A 17378-nucleotide genomic window follows, 5' to 3' on the forward strand; every position below is an offset into this window, starting at 1 on the left:
GTGTGAACTGTGTGTGTGGGTGTGAACTGTGTGTGTGAACTGTGTGTGAGAACTGTGTGTGTGTGTGTGTGTGTGTGTGAACTGTGTGTGTGTGTGTGTGTGAACTGTGTGTGTGTGTGTGACCTGTGTGTGTGAACTGTGTGTGTGAACTGTGTGTGAGAACTGTGTGTGTGTGTGTGTGTGTGTGTGTGTGTGTGTGAACTGTGTGTGTGTGTGTGAACTGTGTGTGTGTGTGTGAACTGTTTGCAGGCTGGCTGCAGAGCCTGGAACAATTCTGGGTAGCAGACCTGACCTTCTCCACCACGCTGTTGGGACAGTTTCTAGAGGACATGGAGGCCTACGCAGAGGTCAGTAACACACACACACACACACACACACACACACACACACACACACACACACACACACACACATAGAATAAGTCTAGGGGTTTAACACCACATGTAGAATAAGTCTAGGGGTTTAACACCACAACAACATGTAGAATAAGTCTAGGGGTTTAACACAACAACAACATGTAGAATACGTCTAGGGGTTTAACACCACAACAACATGTAGAATAAGTCTAGGGGTTTAACACCACAACAACATGTAGAATAAGTCTAGGGGTTTAACACCACAACAACATGTAGAATAAGTCTAGGGGTTTAACACCACAACAACATGTAGAATAAGTCTAGGGGTTTAACACCACCACAACATCTAGAATAAGTCTAAGGGTTTAACACAACGACATGTAGAATAAGTCTAGGGGTTTAACACCACAACATGTAGAATAAGTCTAGGGGTTTAACACCACAACAACATGTAGAATAAGTCTAGGGGTTTAACACCACAACAACATGTAGAATAAGTCTAGGGGTTTAACACCACCACAACATGTAGAATAAGTCTAGGGGTTTAACACCACAACAACATGTAGAATAAGTCTAGGGGTTTAACACCACAACAACATGTAGAATAAGTCTAGGGGTTTAACACCACCACAACATGTAGAATAAGTCTAGGGGTTTAACACCACAACAACATGTAGAATAAGTCTAGGGGTTTAACACAACATGTAGAATAAGTCTAGGGGTTTAACACCACAACAACATGTAGAATAAGTCTAGGGGTTTAACACAACATGTAGAATAAGTCTAGGGGTTTAACACAACATGTAGAATAAGTCTAGGGGTTTAACACAACATGTAGAATAAGTCTAGGGGTTTAACACCACCACAACATGTAGAATAAGTCTAGGGGTTTAACACCACAACAACATGTAGAATAAGTCTAGGGGTTTAACACCACAACAACATGTAGAATAAGTCTAGGGGTTTAACACCACAACAACATGTAGAATAAGTCTAGGGGTTTAACACCACAACAACATGTAGAATAAGTCTAGGGGTTTAACACCACAACAACATGTAGAATAAGTCTAGGGGTTTAACACCACAACAACATGTAGAATAAGTCTAGGGATTTAACACCACAACAACATGTAGAATAAGTCTAGGGGTTTAACACCACAACAACATGTAGAATAAGTCTAGGGATTTAACACCACAACAACATGTAGAATAAGTCTAGGGGTTTAACACCACAACAACATGTAGAATAAGTCTAGGGGTTTAACACAACATGTAGAATAAGTCTAGGGGTTTAACACAACATGTAGAATAAGTCTAGGGGTTTAACACAACATCATGTAGAATAAGTCTAGGGGTTTAACACCACAACATGTAGAATAAGTCTGGGGGTTTAACACCACAACAACATGTAGAATAAGTCTAGGGGGTTAACACCACAACAACATGTAGAATAAGTCTAGGGGTTTAACACAACATGTAGAATAAGTCTAGGGGTTTAACACAACATGTAGAATAAGTCTAGGGGTTTAACACAACATGTAGAATAAGTCTAGGGGTTTAACACAACATGTAGAATAAGTCTAGGGGTTTAACACAACATGTAGAATAAGTCTAGGGGTTTAACACCAACACAACATGTAGAATAAGTCTAGGGGTTTAACACCACAACAACATGTAGAATAAGTCTAGGGGTTTAACACCACAACAACATGTAGAATAAGTCTAGGGTTTAACACCACAACAACATGTAGAATAAGTCTAGGGGTTTAACACCACAACAACATGTAGAATAAGTCTAGGGGTTTAACACCACCACAACATGTAGAATAAGTCTAGGGGTTTAACACCACAACAACATGTAGAATAAGTCTAGGGGTTTAACACCACAACAACATGTAGAATAAGTCTAGGGGTTTAACACCACAACAACATGTAGAATAAGTCTAGGGGTTTAACACCACAACAACATGTAGAATAAGTCTAGGGGTTTAACACCACAACAACATGTAGAATAAGTCTAGGGGTTTAACACCACAACAACATGTAGAATAAGTCTAGGGGTTTAACACCACCACAACATGTAGAATAAGTCTAGGGGTTTAACACCACCACAACATGTAGAATAAGTCTAGGGGTTTAACACCACCACAACATGTAGAATAAGTCTAGGGGTTTAACACCACAACAACATGTAGAATAAGTCTAGGGGTTTAACGCCACAACAACATGTAGAATAAGTCTAGGGGTTTAACACCACAACAACATGTAGAATAAGGGGTTTGAATACTTCCTGTTGCAGGGGAACATGTTGGCGTCGCTGACATCCTGTTGTATTAACATTACATTTGAAACGTCATGAACAAATCTATGGACTTCCTGTCCCACGTTGTCTCCAGGACCTGGGTCACGTGGGTTCTGGCGAGGCGGTAGACGAGGACATCCCTCCTCCCACGGTGTCTCTGCCCAAACTGGCCGCCCTGCTGAGGGTGTTCAGCACCGTGGTGCGCTGCATCGGACAGCGCTTCAACCCCATTAGAGGACCGCCCATCACACAGGCATACGTCTCTGATGTACGGAGAGAGACACACACGCACGCACACACACACACACACACACACACACACACACACACACACACACACACACACACACACACACACACACACACCCATCACACAGGCATACGTCTCTGATGTAAGGAGAGACACACACACACACACACACACACACCCATCACACAGGCATACGTCTCTGATGTACGGAGAGACACACACACACACACACACACACACACCCATCACACAGGCATACGTCTCTGATGTAAGGAGAGACACACACACACACACACACACACACACACCCATCACACAGGCATACGTCTCTGATGTACGGAGAGACACACACACACACACACACCCATCACACAGGCATACGTCTCTGATGTACAGAGAGACACACACACACACACACACCCATCACACAGGCATACGTCTCTGATGTACAGAGAGACACACACACACACACACACCCATCACACAGGCATACGTCTCTGATGTACGGAGAGACACACACACACACACACACACACACCCATCACACAGGCATACGTCTCTGATGTAAGGAGAGACACACACACACACACACACACACACACACACCCATCACACAGGCATACGTCTCTGATGTACGGAGAGACACACACACACACACACACCCATCACACAGGCATACGTCTCTGATGTACAGAGAGACACACACACACACACACCCATCACACAGGCATACGTCTCTGATGTACGGAGAGACACACACACACACACACACACCCATCACACAGGCATACGTCTCTGATGTACAGAGACACACACACACACACACACACACCCATCACACAGGCATACGTCTCTGATGTACAGAGAGACACACACACACACACACACACCCATCACACAAGCATACGTCTCTGATGTACGGAGAGACACACACACACACACACACACACACACACACCCACCCATCACACAGGCATACGTCTCTGATGTAAGGAGAGACACACACACACACACACCCATCACACAGGCATACGTCTCTGATGTAAGGAGAGACACACACACACACACACCCATCACTCAGGCATACGTCTCTGATGTACGGAGAGACACACACACACACACACACACACACACACCCATCACACAGGCATACGTCTCTGATGTAAGGAGAGACACACACACACACACACACCCATCACTCAGGCATACGTCTCTGATGTACGGAGAGAGACACACACACACACACACACACACACACACCCATCACTCAGGCATACGTCTCTGATGTACGGAGAGAGACACACACACATCCATCACAGGCATACGTCTGTAAGGCGAGATGGGGAGAAAGACACACACAGACTCTCATAATTAACCAGGCATATGTCACATATCATTTGTTCCCAACACAACCTTACCTACTCCCTCTCTCCTTCCTCCCTCTACTCCCTCTCTCCTTCCTCCCTCTACTCCCTCTCTCCTTCCTCCCTCTACTCCCTCTCTCTTTCCTCCCTCTACTCCCTCTCTCCTTCCTCCCTCTACTCCCTCTCTCCTTCCTCCCTCTCTCCTTTCTCCCTCTACTCCCTCTCTCCTTCCTCCCTCTACTCCCTCTCTCCTTCCTCCCTCTACTCCCTCTCTCCTTCCTCCCTCTACTCCCTCTCTCCTTCCTCCCTCTACTCCCTCTCTCCTTCCTCCCTCTCTACTCCCTCTCTCCTTACTCCCTCTCTACTCCCTCTCTCCTTCCTCCCTCTACTCCCTCTACTCCCTCTCCTTCCTCCCTCTCTACTCCCTCTCTCCTTACTCCCTCTCTCCTTACTCCCTCTCTCCTTACTCCCTCTCTCCTTACTCCCTCTCTCCTTACTCCCTCTCTCCTTACTCCCTCTCTCCTTACTCCCTCTCTCCTTACTCCCTCTCTCCTTACTCCCTCTCTCCTTACTCCCTCTCTCCTTACTCCCTCTCTCCTTACTCCCCCTCTCCTTACTCCCTCTCTCCTTCCTCCCCCTCTACTCCCTCTCTCCTTCCTCCCTCTCTACTCCCTCTCTCCTTCCTCCCTCTCTACTCCCTCTCTCCTTCCTCCCTCTCTACTCCCTCTCTCCTTCCTCCCTCTCTACTCCCTCTCTCCTTCCTCCCTTTCTCCAGGTTTTGAACCGGGTGTTGGCATGCGTGTCGACGGCCAAGCAGGTGTTGTTCTCTGAGCCGGTGTTGACGGCGGGGAACGAGTGTGTGTGTGTCCTGCTGGTGAGCTTGGAGCCGTCCGCACAGCTGACCGACGCCGTCATCACCTACGGTCTGGACCAGCTGGATGCCTGCCGGGCCTGTGGCCCAGAGTACAGCCTGGCCGTCCTCAGCCTCATCACATTGGTAAGAACTGGTTCTAATACTGGTTTGCATTCGACCGAGGACTGTTTTAATACGGCCGGGGACTGTTTTAATACGGCCGGGGACTGTTTTAATACGGCCGGGGACTGTTTTAATACGGCCGGGGGCTGTTTTAATACGGCCGGGGGCTGTTTTAATACGGCCGGGGGCTGTTTTAATACGGCCGGGGGCTGTTTTAATACGGCCGGGGGCTGTTTTAATACGGCCGGGGGCTGTTTTAATACGGCCGGGGCTGTTTTAATACGGCCGGGGCTGTTTTAATACGGCCGGGGGCTGTTTTAATACGGCCGGGGGCTGTTTTAATACGGCCGGGGGCTGTTTTAATACGGCCGGGGGCTGTTTTATACGGCCGGGGGCTGTTTTATACCTGTTTTATACGGCCGGGGACTGTTTTATACGGCCGGGGACTGTTTTATACGGCCGAGGACTGTTTTATACTTGTTTTATACGGCCGGGGACTGTTTTATACCTGTTTTATACGGCCGGGGACTGTTTCATACGGCCGGGGACTGTTTCATACGGCCGGGGACTGTTTCATACGGCCGGGGACTGTTTCATACGGCCGGGGACTGTTTCATACGGCCGGGGACTGTTTCATACGGCCGGGGACTGTTTCATACGGCCGGGGACTGTTTTATACCTGTTTTATACGGCCGGGGACTGTTTCATACGGCCGGGGACTGTTTCATACGGCCGGGGACTGTTTCATACGGCCGGGGACTGTTTCATACGGCCGGGGACTGTTTCATACGGCCGGGGACTGTTTCATACGGCCGGGGACTGTTTCATACGGCCGGGGACTGTTTCATACGGCCGGGGACTGTTTCATACGGCCGGGGACTGTTTTATACCTGTTTTATACGGCCGGGGACTGTTTTATACCTGTTTTATACGGCCGGGGACTGTTTTATACCTGTTTTATACGGCCGGGGACTGTTTTATACCTGTTTTATACGGCCGGGGACTGTTTTATACCTGTTTCATACGGCCGGGGACTGTTTCATACGGCCGGGGACTGTTTCATACGGCCGGGGACTGTTTTATACCTGTTTTATACGGCCGAGGACTGGTTTAAACCGGTTAGGACGAATGTTTCCTCAAACAGCAAATTTCAGGTCTTGTGAGCGGGAAACTTGAATGCTGCGTCAATATAGGCCTACATTCTGAAACATGTTGACAATTTTGTGCATGTCTGCCCGAATGCAGAGAACTGGTTGGTCATTCAACGTGTTGCCTCTCCTAATAGTAACCCCATATCGATTATCTGCTCCTAATGGTCTCTCCTCCCTCTCTCTGTGTGTTGTAGATTGTGGACCAGATCAACACTAAGCTTCCAGCGTGGTTTGTGGAGAAGCTGCTGGCTCCCACATCACAGCTCCTGGAGCTACGCTTCAACAGGGACAGAGAGGTGGGTGTGTTTGTCAGGGACGTGACAAATGGAAACACGTTCTTGACTTTTAAACTGCCGTTTTCAAGTTAAAACGATAAGAAAAATGTGTATAATTGTGACCTATGGGGCTAATGAAGTTCCATCTACCACAGCCATAGGCTGAATCTCAAACCCAACACTTGGGCCCCTAAGCCCTTTATCGAGTGGCCACTTGCTGTTGTGTTCGATAGTGATCATTTGAGTCTGCAAGAGTTTTGCCAAAAGGAGCATTGAGACGATGCACACTAATGTCACTGATGTTTTTTAAATTTTATTTTACCTTTATTTAACCAGACAAGTCAGTTAAGAACAAATTCTTATTTTCAATGACGGCCGAGGAACAGTGGGTTAACTGCCTGTTCAGGGGCAGAACGACAGATTTGTACCTTGTCAGCTCGGGGGTTTGTTAGCGAGCTAAGGATGTTGGGCTCTGATGAACATATTTAATGTTAGCTAGCTAAGGATGTTGGGCTCTGATAAACACAGAGATGTCATGTTAGCTAGCTAAGGATGTTGGGCTTTGATAAACACAGATGTAATGTTAGCTAGCTAAGGATGTTGGGCTTTGATAAACACAGATGTAATGTTAGCTAGTTAAGGATGTTGGGCTCTGATAAACACAGATGTAATGTGAGCTAGCTAAGGATGTTGGGCTCTGATAAACACAGATGTGATGTTAGCTAGCTAAGGATGTTGGGCTCTGATAAACACAGATGTAATGTTAGCTTGCTAAGGATGTTGGGCTCTGATAAACACAGATGTAATGTTAGCAAGCTTAGTATGTTGGGCTCTGATAAACAGATATAATGTTAGCTAACTAAGGATGTTGGGCTCTGATAAACAGATGTAATGTTAGCTAGCTAAGGATGTTGGGCTCTGATAAACAGAAATGTAATGTTAGCTTGCTAAGGATGTTAGGCTTTGATAAACACAGATGTAATGTTAGCGAGCTAAGGATGTTGGGCTCTGATAAACACAGATGTGATGTTAGCTAGCTAAGGATGTCAGGCACTGATAAACACAGATGCGATGTTAGCTTGCTAAGGATGTTGGGCTCTGATAAACATATATGTAATGTTAGCTTGCTAAGGATGTTGGGCTCTGATAAACACAGATATGTAATGTTAGCTAACTAAGGATGTTGGGCTCTGATAAACACAGATATGTAATGTTAGCTAGCTAAGGATGTTTGGCTCTGATAAACACAGATGTAATGTTAGCTAACTAAGGATGTTGGGCTCTGATAAACAGAGAGATGTAATGTTAGCTAACTAAGGATGTTGGGCTCTGATAAACACAGATATGTAATGTTAGCTAGCTAAGGATGTTGGGCTCTGATAAACACAGATGTAATGTTAGTTAACAAGGGTGTTGGGCTCTGATAAACAGAGAGATGTAATGTTAGCTAACTAAGGATGTTGGGCTCTGATAAACACAGATGTAATGTTAGCGAGCTAAGGATGTTGGGCTCTGATGAACATATGTAATGTTAGCTAGCTAAGGATGTTGGGCTCTGATAAACAGAGATATGTAATGCTAGCTAGCTAAGGATGTTGGGCTTTGATAAACACAGATGTAATGTTAGCTAGCTTAGTATGTTGGGCTCTGATAAACACAGATGTAATGTTAGCTAGCTAAGAATGTTGGGCTCTGATAAACAGAGATATGTAATGCTAGCTAGCTAAGGATGTTGGGCTCTGATTAACATATGTAATGTTAGCTTGCTAAGGATGTTGGGCTCTGATAAACACAGATGTGATGTTAGCTAGCTAAGGATGTTGAGCTCTGATAAACACAGATGTAATGTTAGCTAGCTAAGGATGTTGGGCTCTGATAAACAGATGTAATGTTAGCTAACTAAGGATGTTGGGCTCTGATAAACAGATGTAATGTTAGCTAGGTAAGGATGTTGGGCTCTGATAAACACAGATGTAATGTTAGCAAGCTTAGTATGTTGGGCTCTGATAAACAGATGTAATGTTAGCTAACTAAGGATGTTGGGCTCTGATAAACAGATGTAATGTTAGCTAACTAAGGATGTTGGGCTCTGATAAACAGATGTAATGTTAGCTAACTAAGGATGTTGGGCTCTGATAAACACAGATGTAATGTTAGCTAGCTAAGAATGTTGGGCTCTGATAAACAGAGATATGTAATGCTAGCTAGCTAAGGATGTTGGGCTCTGATTAACATATGTAATGTTAGCTAACTAAGGATGTTGGGCTCTGATAAACACAGATGTAATGTTAGCTAACTAAGGATGTTGGGCTCTGATAAACAGATGTAATGTTAGCTAGCTAAGGATGTTGGGCTCTGATAAACAGATGTAATGTTAGCTAACTAAGGATGTTGGGCTCTGATAAACAGAGAGATGTAATGTTAGCGAGCTAAGGATGTTGGGCTCTGATAAACAGATGTAATGTTAGCTAGCTAAGGATGTTGGGCTCTGATAAACAGATGTAATGTTAGCTAACTAAGGATGTTGGGCTCTGATAAACAGATGTAATGTGAGCTAGCTAAGGATGTTGGGCTCTGATAAACAGATGTAATGTTAGCTAACTAAGGATGTTGGGCTCTGATAAACAGATGTAATGTGAGCTAGCTAAGGATGTTGGGCTCTGATAAACAGATGTAATGTTAGCTAGCTAAGGATGTTGGGCTCTGATAAACAGATGTAATGTTAGCTAGGTAAGGATGTTGGGCTCTGATAAACACAGATGTAACGTTAGCTAGCTAAGGATGTTGGGCTCTGATAAACACAGATGTAACGTTAGCTGGCTAAGGATGTTGGGCTCTGATAAACAGAGAGATGTAATGTTAGCTAGCTAAGGATGTTGGGCTCTGATAAACACAGATGTAATGTTAGCTAGCTAAGGATGTTGGGCTCTGATAAACAGATGTAATGTTAGCTAGCTAAGGATGTTGGGCTCTGATAAACAGATGTAATGTTAGCTAGCTAAGGATGTTGGGCTCTGATAAACAGATGTAATGTTAGCTAACTAAGGATGTTGGGCTCTGATAAACAGATGTAATGTTAGCTAGCTAAGGATGTTGGGCTCTGATAAACAGATGTAATGTTAGCTAACTAAGGATGTTGGGCTCTGATAAACAGATGTAATGTTAGCTAGCTAAGGATGTTGGGCTCTGATAAACAGATGTAATGTTAGCTAGCTAAGGATGTTGGGCTCTGATAAACAGATGTAATGTTAGCTAGCTAAGGATGTTGGGCTCTGATAAACAGATGTAACGTGAGCTAGCTAAGGATGTTGGGCTCTGATAAACAGATGTAATGTTAGCTAGCTAAGGATGTTGGGCTTTGATAAACACTGATGTAATGTTAGCTAGCTAAGGATGTTGGGCTCTGATAAACACAGATGTAATGTTAGCGAGCTAAGGATGTTGGGCTCTGATAAACAGAGAGATGTAATGTGAGCTAGCTAAGGATGTTGGGCTCTGATAAACAGATGTAATGTTAGCTAGCTAAGGATGTTGGGCTCTGATAAACACAGATGTAATGTTAGCTAGCTAAGGATGTTGTGCTCTCTCTCTCTCTCTCCAGGTGATGTCAGCAGCCCTGGGTGTTGGGCTCTGATAAACAGATGTAATGTTAGCTAGCTAAGGATGTTGGGCTCTGATAAACAGATGTAATGTTAGCTAGCTAAGGATGTTGGGCTCTGATAAACAGATGTAATGTTAGATAGCTAAGGATGTTGGGCTCTGATAAACAGATGTAACGTGAGCTAGCTAAGGATGTTGGGCTCTGATAAACAGATGTAATGTTAGCTAGCTAAGGATGTTGGGCTTTGATAAACACTGATGTAATGTTAGCTAGCTAAGGATGTTGGGCTCTGATAAACACAGATGTAATGTTAGCGAGCTAAGGATGTTGGGCTCTGATAAACAGAGAGGTGTAATGTGAGCTAGCTAAGGATGTTGGGCTCTGATAAACAGATGTAATGTTAGCTAGCTAAGGATGTTGGGCTCTGATAAACACAGATGTAATGTTAGCTAGCTAAGGATGTTGGGCTCTGATAAACAGAGAGATGTAATGTGAGCTAGCTAAGGATGTTGGGCTCTGATAAACAGAGAGATGTAATGTTAGCTAGCTAAGGATGTTGGGCTCTGATAAACAGATGTAATGTTAGCTAGCTTAGTATGTTGGGCTCTGATAAACAGATGTAATGTTAGCTAGATAAGGATGTTGTGCTCTCTCTCTCCAGGTGATGTCAGCAGCCCTGGGTGTTGGGCTCTGATAAACAGATGTAATGTTAGCTAGCTAAGGATGTTGGGCTCTCTCTCTCCAGGTGATGTCAGCAGCCCTGGGTGTTGGGCTCTGATAAACAGATGTAATGTTAGCTAGCTAAGGATGTTGGGCTCTCTCTCTCTCTCTCCAGGTGATGTCAGCAGCCCTGGGTGTTGGGCTCTGATAAACAGATGTAATGTTAGCTAGATAAGGATGTTGGTCTCTCTCTCTCTCTCCAGGTGATGTCAGCAGCCCTGGGTGTTGGGCTCTGATAAACAGATGTAATGTTAGCTAGCTAAGGATGTTGTGCTCTGATAAACAGATGTAATGTTAGCTAACTTAGGATGTTGTGCTCTGATAAACAGATGTAATGTTAGCTAGGTAAGGATGTTGGGCTCTGATAAACACAGATGTAACGTTAGCTAGCTAAGGATGTTGTGCTCTGATAAACAGATGTAATGTTAGCTAGGTAAGGATGTTGGGCTCTGATAAACAGATGTAATGTTAGCGAGCTAAGGATGTTGGGCTCTCTCTCTCTCTCCAGGTGATGTCAGCAGCCCTGGGTGTTGGGCTCTGATAAACAGATGTAATGTTAGCTAGCTAAGGATGTTGGGCTCTCTCTCTCCAGGTGATGTCAGCAGCCCTGGGTGTTGGGCTCTGATAAACAGAGAGATGTAATGTTAGCTAGGTAAGGATGTTGGGCTCTCTCTCTCCAGGTGATGTCAGCAGCCCTGGGTGTGTACCAGTCTGTTTTGAGCCTGAAGAACATTCCCATTCTGGAAGCGGCATATAAACTGGTTCTAGGAGAGATGGCCTGTGCCCTGTCCAGCCTTCTGGCGCCCCTGGGCCTCTCCCCGACCCCTGGTACCCCCTCCCCGACCCCTCCACCCTTTCCCGGCATCCAGCACCCTGTCTTCGCCCCCCTTACCCTCACTCCAGAGAGGGCAGAGTTCACCCTCATCTTCAACCTGTCAGCCCTCACCACCATTGGCAACACCAAGAACTCACTCATAGGGGTATGTCGGATTAACACACACACACACACACACACACACACACACACACACACACACACACACACACACACACATTTCTGGCCCAAATACTGAGAACGCACTCATAGGGGTATGTTACATAACACACACACTGCACTACCATCAGCAACACCAAGTAACATGACTGAACTGGAACTTAAAATGTACCTCTGGCTTGTCTCCCCTCCCTCTGCCCCCCCCCTCCCTCTGCCCCCCCTCTCCCTCTGCCCCTCTCCCTCTGCCCCTCCCCTCTCCCTCTGCCCCTCCCCTCTCCCTCTGCCCCCTCTCCCTCTGCCCCCCCCTCTCCCTCTGCCCCCCCCCCTCTCCCTCTGCCCCCTCTCCCTCTGCCCCCCCTCTCCCTCTGCCCCCCCTCTCCCTCTGCTCTCCCTCTGCCCCCCTCCTCCCTCTGCCCCTCCCTCCCTCCCCTCTGCCCCCCTCTCCCCCACCCTCTGCCCCCTCTCCCCCTCCCTCTGTCCCCCCCCCTCCCCCCCTCTCTGTAGATGTGGGCTCTGTCTCCGACGGTGTTTTCGTTGTTGAGTCAGAACCTGATGTTGGTCCACTCTGACCTGGCCGTCTACCACCCTGCTGTACAATATGCTGTGTTATATACCCTGTACTCACACTGTACCAGGTAACACACACTACCACCCTGCTGTTATAGACCCTGTACTCACACTGTACCAGGTAACACACACTACCACCCTGCTGTTATAGACCCTGTACTCACACTGTACCAGGTAACACACACTACCACCCTGCTGTTATATACCCTGTACTCACACTGTACCAGGTAACACACACTACCACCCTGCTGTTATATACCCTGTACTCACACTGTACCAGGTAACACACACTACCACCCTGCTGTTATATACCCTGTACTCACACTGTACCAGGTAACACACACTACCACCCTGCTGTTATATACCCTGTACTCACACTGTACCAGGTAACACACACTACCACCCTGCTGTTATATACACTGTACCAGGTAACACACACTACCACCCTGCTGTTATATACCCTGTACTCACACTGTACCAGGTAACACACACTACCACCCTGCTGTTATATACCCTGTACTCGCACTGTACCAGGTAACACACACTACCACCCTGCTGTTATATACCCTGTACTCGCACTGTACCAGGTAACACACACTACCACCCTGCTGTTATAGACCCTGTACTCGCACTGTACCAGGTAACACACACTACCGCCCTGCTGTTATATACCCTGTACTCGCACTGTACCAGGTAACACACACTACCAACCTGCTGTTATAGACCCTGTACTCGCACTGTACCAGGTAACACACACTACCACCCTGCTGTTATAGACCCTGTACTCACACTGTACCAGGTAACACAACCTACCACCCTGCTGTTATATACCCTGTACTCACACTGTACCAGGTAACACACACTACCACCCTGCTGTTATATACTCTGTACTCACACTGTACCAGGTAACACACACTACCGCCCTGCTGTTATATACCCTGTACTCGCACTGTACCAGGTAACACACACTACCACCCTGCTGTTATAGACCCTGTACTCACACTGTACCAGGTAACACACACTACCACCCTGCTGTTATAGACCCTGTACTCACACTGTACCAGGTAACACACACTACCGCCCTGCTGTTATAGACCCTGTACTCACACTGTACCAGGTAACACACACTACCACCCTGCTGTTATATACCCTGTACTCACACTGTACCAGGTAACACACACTACCACCCTGCTGTTATATACCCTGTACTCACACTGTACCAGGTAACACACACTACCACCCTGCTGTTATAGACCCTGTACTCACACTGTACCAGGTAACACACACTACCACCCTGCTGTTATAGACCCTGTACTCACACTGTACCAGGTAACACACACTACCACCCTGCTGTTATAGACCCTGTACTCACACTGTACCAGGTAACACACACTACCACCCTGCTGTTATATACCCTGTACTCACACTGTACCAGGTAACACACACTACCACCCTGCTGTTATATACCCTGTACTCACACTGTACCAGGTAACACACACTACCACCCTGCTGTTATAGACCCTGTACTCACACTGTACCAGGTAACACACACTACCACCCTGCTGTTATAGACCCTGTACTCAGACTGTACCAGGTAACACACACTACCACCCTGCTGTTATAGACCCTGTACTCACACTGTACCAGGTAACACACACTACCACCCTGCTGTTATAGACCCTGTACTCACACTGTACCAGGTAACACACACTACCACCCTGCTGTTATAGACCCTGTACTCACACTGTACCAGGTAACACACACTACCACCCTGCTGTTATAGACCCTGTACTCACACTGTACCAGGTAACACACACTACCACCCTGCTGTTATAGACCCTGTACTCACACTGTACCAGGTAACACACACTACCACCCTGCTGTTATAGACCCTGTACTCACACTGTACCAGGTAACACACACTACCACCCTGCTGTTATAGACCCTGTACTCACACTGTACCAGGTAACACACACTACCACCCTGCTGTTATAGACCCTGTACTCACACTGTACCAGGTAACACACACTACCACCCTGCTGTTATAGACCCTGTACTCACACTGTACCAGGTAACACACACTACCACCCTGCTGTTATATACCCTGTACTCACACTGTACCAGGTAACACACACTACCACCCTGCTGTTATAGACCCTGTACTCACACTGTACCAGGTAACAGTTTATATTAAACTTTGATCCTTCCTTTTTTTAAACCGTTCACCACATTCTGTTGTCTTCTCTTTCAATCCTCCCTCTCTCTCTCGCTCTCTCCCTCTCTCTCGCTCTCTCGCTCTCTCTCTCTCGCTCTCTCTCGCTCTCTCCCTCTGTTTTTCAGACATGATCACTTCATCTCGTCCAGCCTGTCCTCCTCCTCCCCTTCTCTCTTTGACGGGGCCGTCATCAGCACGGTAACCACGGCAACCAGGAAACACTTCAGCACCCTGCTGTCCCTGCTGGGAGCCCTGCTGAGGAAGGAGCAGCTCAACACTGAGGCCAGGTACACACGCTATACATGTCTCACACACACAGGTGTAGTTGAACGATAACTGTGGGTGGAATTATTGTCGTCAAAAGGAGACTTTTACATTTCTTCAAAACCATCCAACTTGTATTGTTTAATTAGTGCAGTAATGGAACTTGTCAGCGACCCTGGATGTTTCGAGACGCAGCATTTTATAGCAAAGTTCATCCTCCGGGATGTTCATGACAAACAACAGATGTATGGAATGGGTCACGAGGTTAGGATTCATATATAAAATATACTAATAATTCACAGCAGACAGTATCTGCTGTAAAGACTGTCCTCATTGTGTAGAGACCAGGGTCTGGCCCCCCAACTTCATACTGGAGCCATGTCCCCCTGGGGGGGACCCCAACTCCGGACTGGAGCCATGTCCCCCTGGGGGGGACCCCGTACTGGAGCCATGTCCCCCTGTCCCCCCCAGTACAGAAACATTACCTCAGGCTCTGGAATGTGGTATCACCCAAAGACATGGTCAATCTCCTGTCAGTGTTAAATCTCCCAGAAGCCCCTCCTCCGTAGAACACACGCAGATGAACGTGTTCTCAGAACCCTCTGTTCTGTTGCAGAAAACAACCATTTGATGCCATGACCGGATTATAACTCAATCTGGTCATTTCTCCACCATATAACCTAACCTAGTGTGTGTGTGTGTGTGTGTGTGTGTGTGTGTGTCTGCTCCAAACAGGAAGCTGTTGTTGACGTGGTCTCTGGAGATGTGCCTGATGATGAAGAGGTCTGATACCTACACCCCTCTCTTCTCCCTGCCCTCCTTCCACAAGTTCTGCAAGGGTCTGCTCCACAACGGTGAATACTGTATAACTATAGAGAGGGTCTGTTCCACAACGGTGTTTAACTATAGAGAGGGTCTGCTCCACAACGGTGTTTAACTATAGAGAGGGTCTGTTCCACAACGGTGTTTAACTATAGAGAGGGTCTGTTCCACAACGGTGTTGAACTATAGAGAGGGTCTGCTCCACAACGGTGTTTAACTATAGAGAGGGTCTGTTCCACAACGGTGTTTAACTATAGAGAGGGTCTGTTCCACAACGGTGTTGAACTATAGAGAGGGTCTGCTCCACAACGGTGTTTAACTATAGAGAGGGTCTGCTCCACAACGGTGTTTACTATAGAGAGGGTCTGCTCCACAACGGTGTTTAACTATAGAGAGGGTCTGCTCCACAACGGTGTTTAACTATAGAGAGGGTCTGCTCCACAACGGTGTTTAACTATAGAGAGGGTCTGTTCCACAACGTTGTTTAACTATAGAGAGGGTCTGTTCCACAACGGTGTTTAACTATAGAGAGGGTCTGCTCCACAACGGTGTTTAACTATAGAGAGGGTCTGCTCCACAACGGTGTTTAACTATAGAGAGGGTCTGTTCCACAACGGTGTTTAACTATAGAGAGGGTCTGCTCCACAACGGTGTTTAACTATAGAGAGGGTCTGTTCCACAACGGTGTTTAACTATAGAGAGGGTCTGCTCCACAACGGTGTTTAACTATAGAGAGGGTCTGCTCCACAACGGTGTTTAACTATAGAGAGGGTCTGTTCCACAACGGTGTTTAACTATAGAGAGGGTCTGCTCCACAACGGTGTTTAACTATAGAGAGGGTCTGCTCCACAACGGTGTTTAACTATAGAGAGGGTCTGTTCCACAACGGTGTTTAACTATAGAGAGGGTCTGCTCCACAACGGTGTTTAACTATAGAGAGGGTCTGTTCCACAACGGTGTTTAACTATAGAGAGGGTCTGTTCCACAACGGTGTTTAACTATAGAGAGGGTCTGCTCCACAACGGTGTTTAACTATAGAGAGGGTCTGTTCCACAACGGTGAATACTGTTTAACTATAGAGAGGGTCTGCTCCACAACGGTGTTTAACTATAGAGAGTCACAATTCTTTACTTAGGGGTTGTAAAAATCAGGTAACTTAAATTCCCAGGTGTTCCAGAAATTCTAGCTGAAATATCCCTGCTGATTCTGGGGAATCTTCCAACCTGATTCCTGTGTTTATGTTGACTCTGCTCTTCGTCGGTCTGCAGCCCTGAATGAGGACCCAGTCATCTGCCTCCAGACCTGTAACAGCCTTCAGGTCATCTCCTCCTCACTCAACACCGAGCTGCTGCAGAGGTAACACACACACACGCGCGCGCGCACACACACGCACACACACGCACGCACGCACACACACACGCACGCGTACACGCGCACACACGCGTACACACACACGTACACGTGCACACACTCGTACACGTGCACACACACGTACACGCGCGCACACGCGCACACGTACAC

General features: G+C 46.7%; 1 protein-coding gene across 1 annotated transcript in view; it reads left to right on the forward strand.

Moving 5' to 3' along the window:
- smg1 (SMG1 nonsense mediated mRNA decay associated PI3K related kinase) overlaps positions 1-17378 on the forward strand; it is a 149689-nt gene that overhangs the window by 22429 nt on the left and 109882 nt on the right. Inside the window, exons 9-17 of the mRNA XM_064987189.1 lie at positions 250-347; positions 2753-2926; positions 5048-5269; positions 6594-6695; positions 11676-11975; positions 12494-12624; positions 14897-15058; positions 15771-15889; positions 17126-17213. Coding sequence (XP_064843261.1) covers positions 250-347; positions 2753-2926; positions 5048-5269; positions 6594-6695; positions 11676-11975; positions 12494-12624; positions 14897-15058; positions 15771-15889; positions 17126-17213 — 1396 coding nt within the window. The remainder of the gene's footprint in view (positions 1-249; positions 348-2752; positions 2927-5047; positions 5270-6593; positions 6696-11675; positions 11976-12493; positions 12625-14896; positions 15059-15770; positions 15890-17125; positions 17214-17378) is intronic.

The sequence above is a fragment of the Oncorhynchus masou genome, chromosome 14 (genome assembly GCF_036934945.1).
Source record: "Oncorhynchus masou masou isolate Uvic2021 chromosome 14, UVic_Omas_1.1, whole genome shotgun sequence".
Lineage (NCBI taxonomy): Eukaryota > Metazoa > Chordata > Actinopteri > Salmoniformes > Salmonidae > Oncorhynchus > Oncorhynchus masou.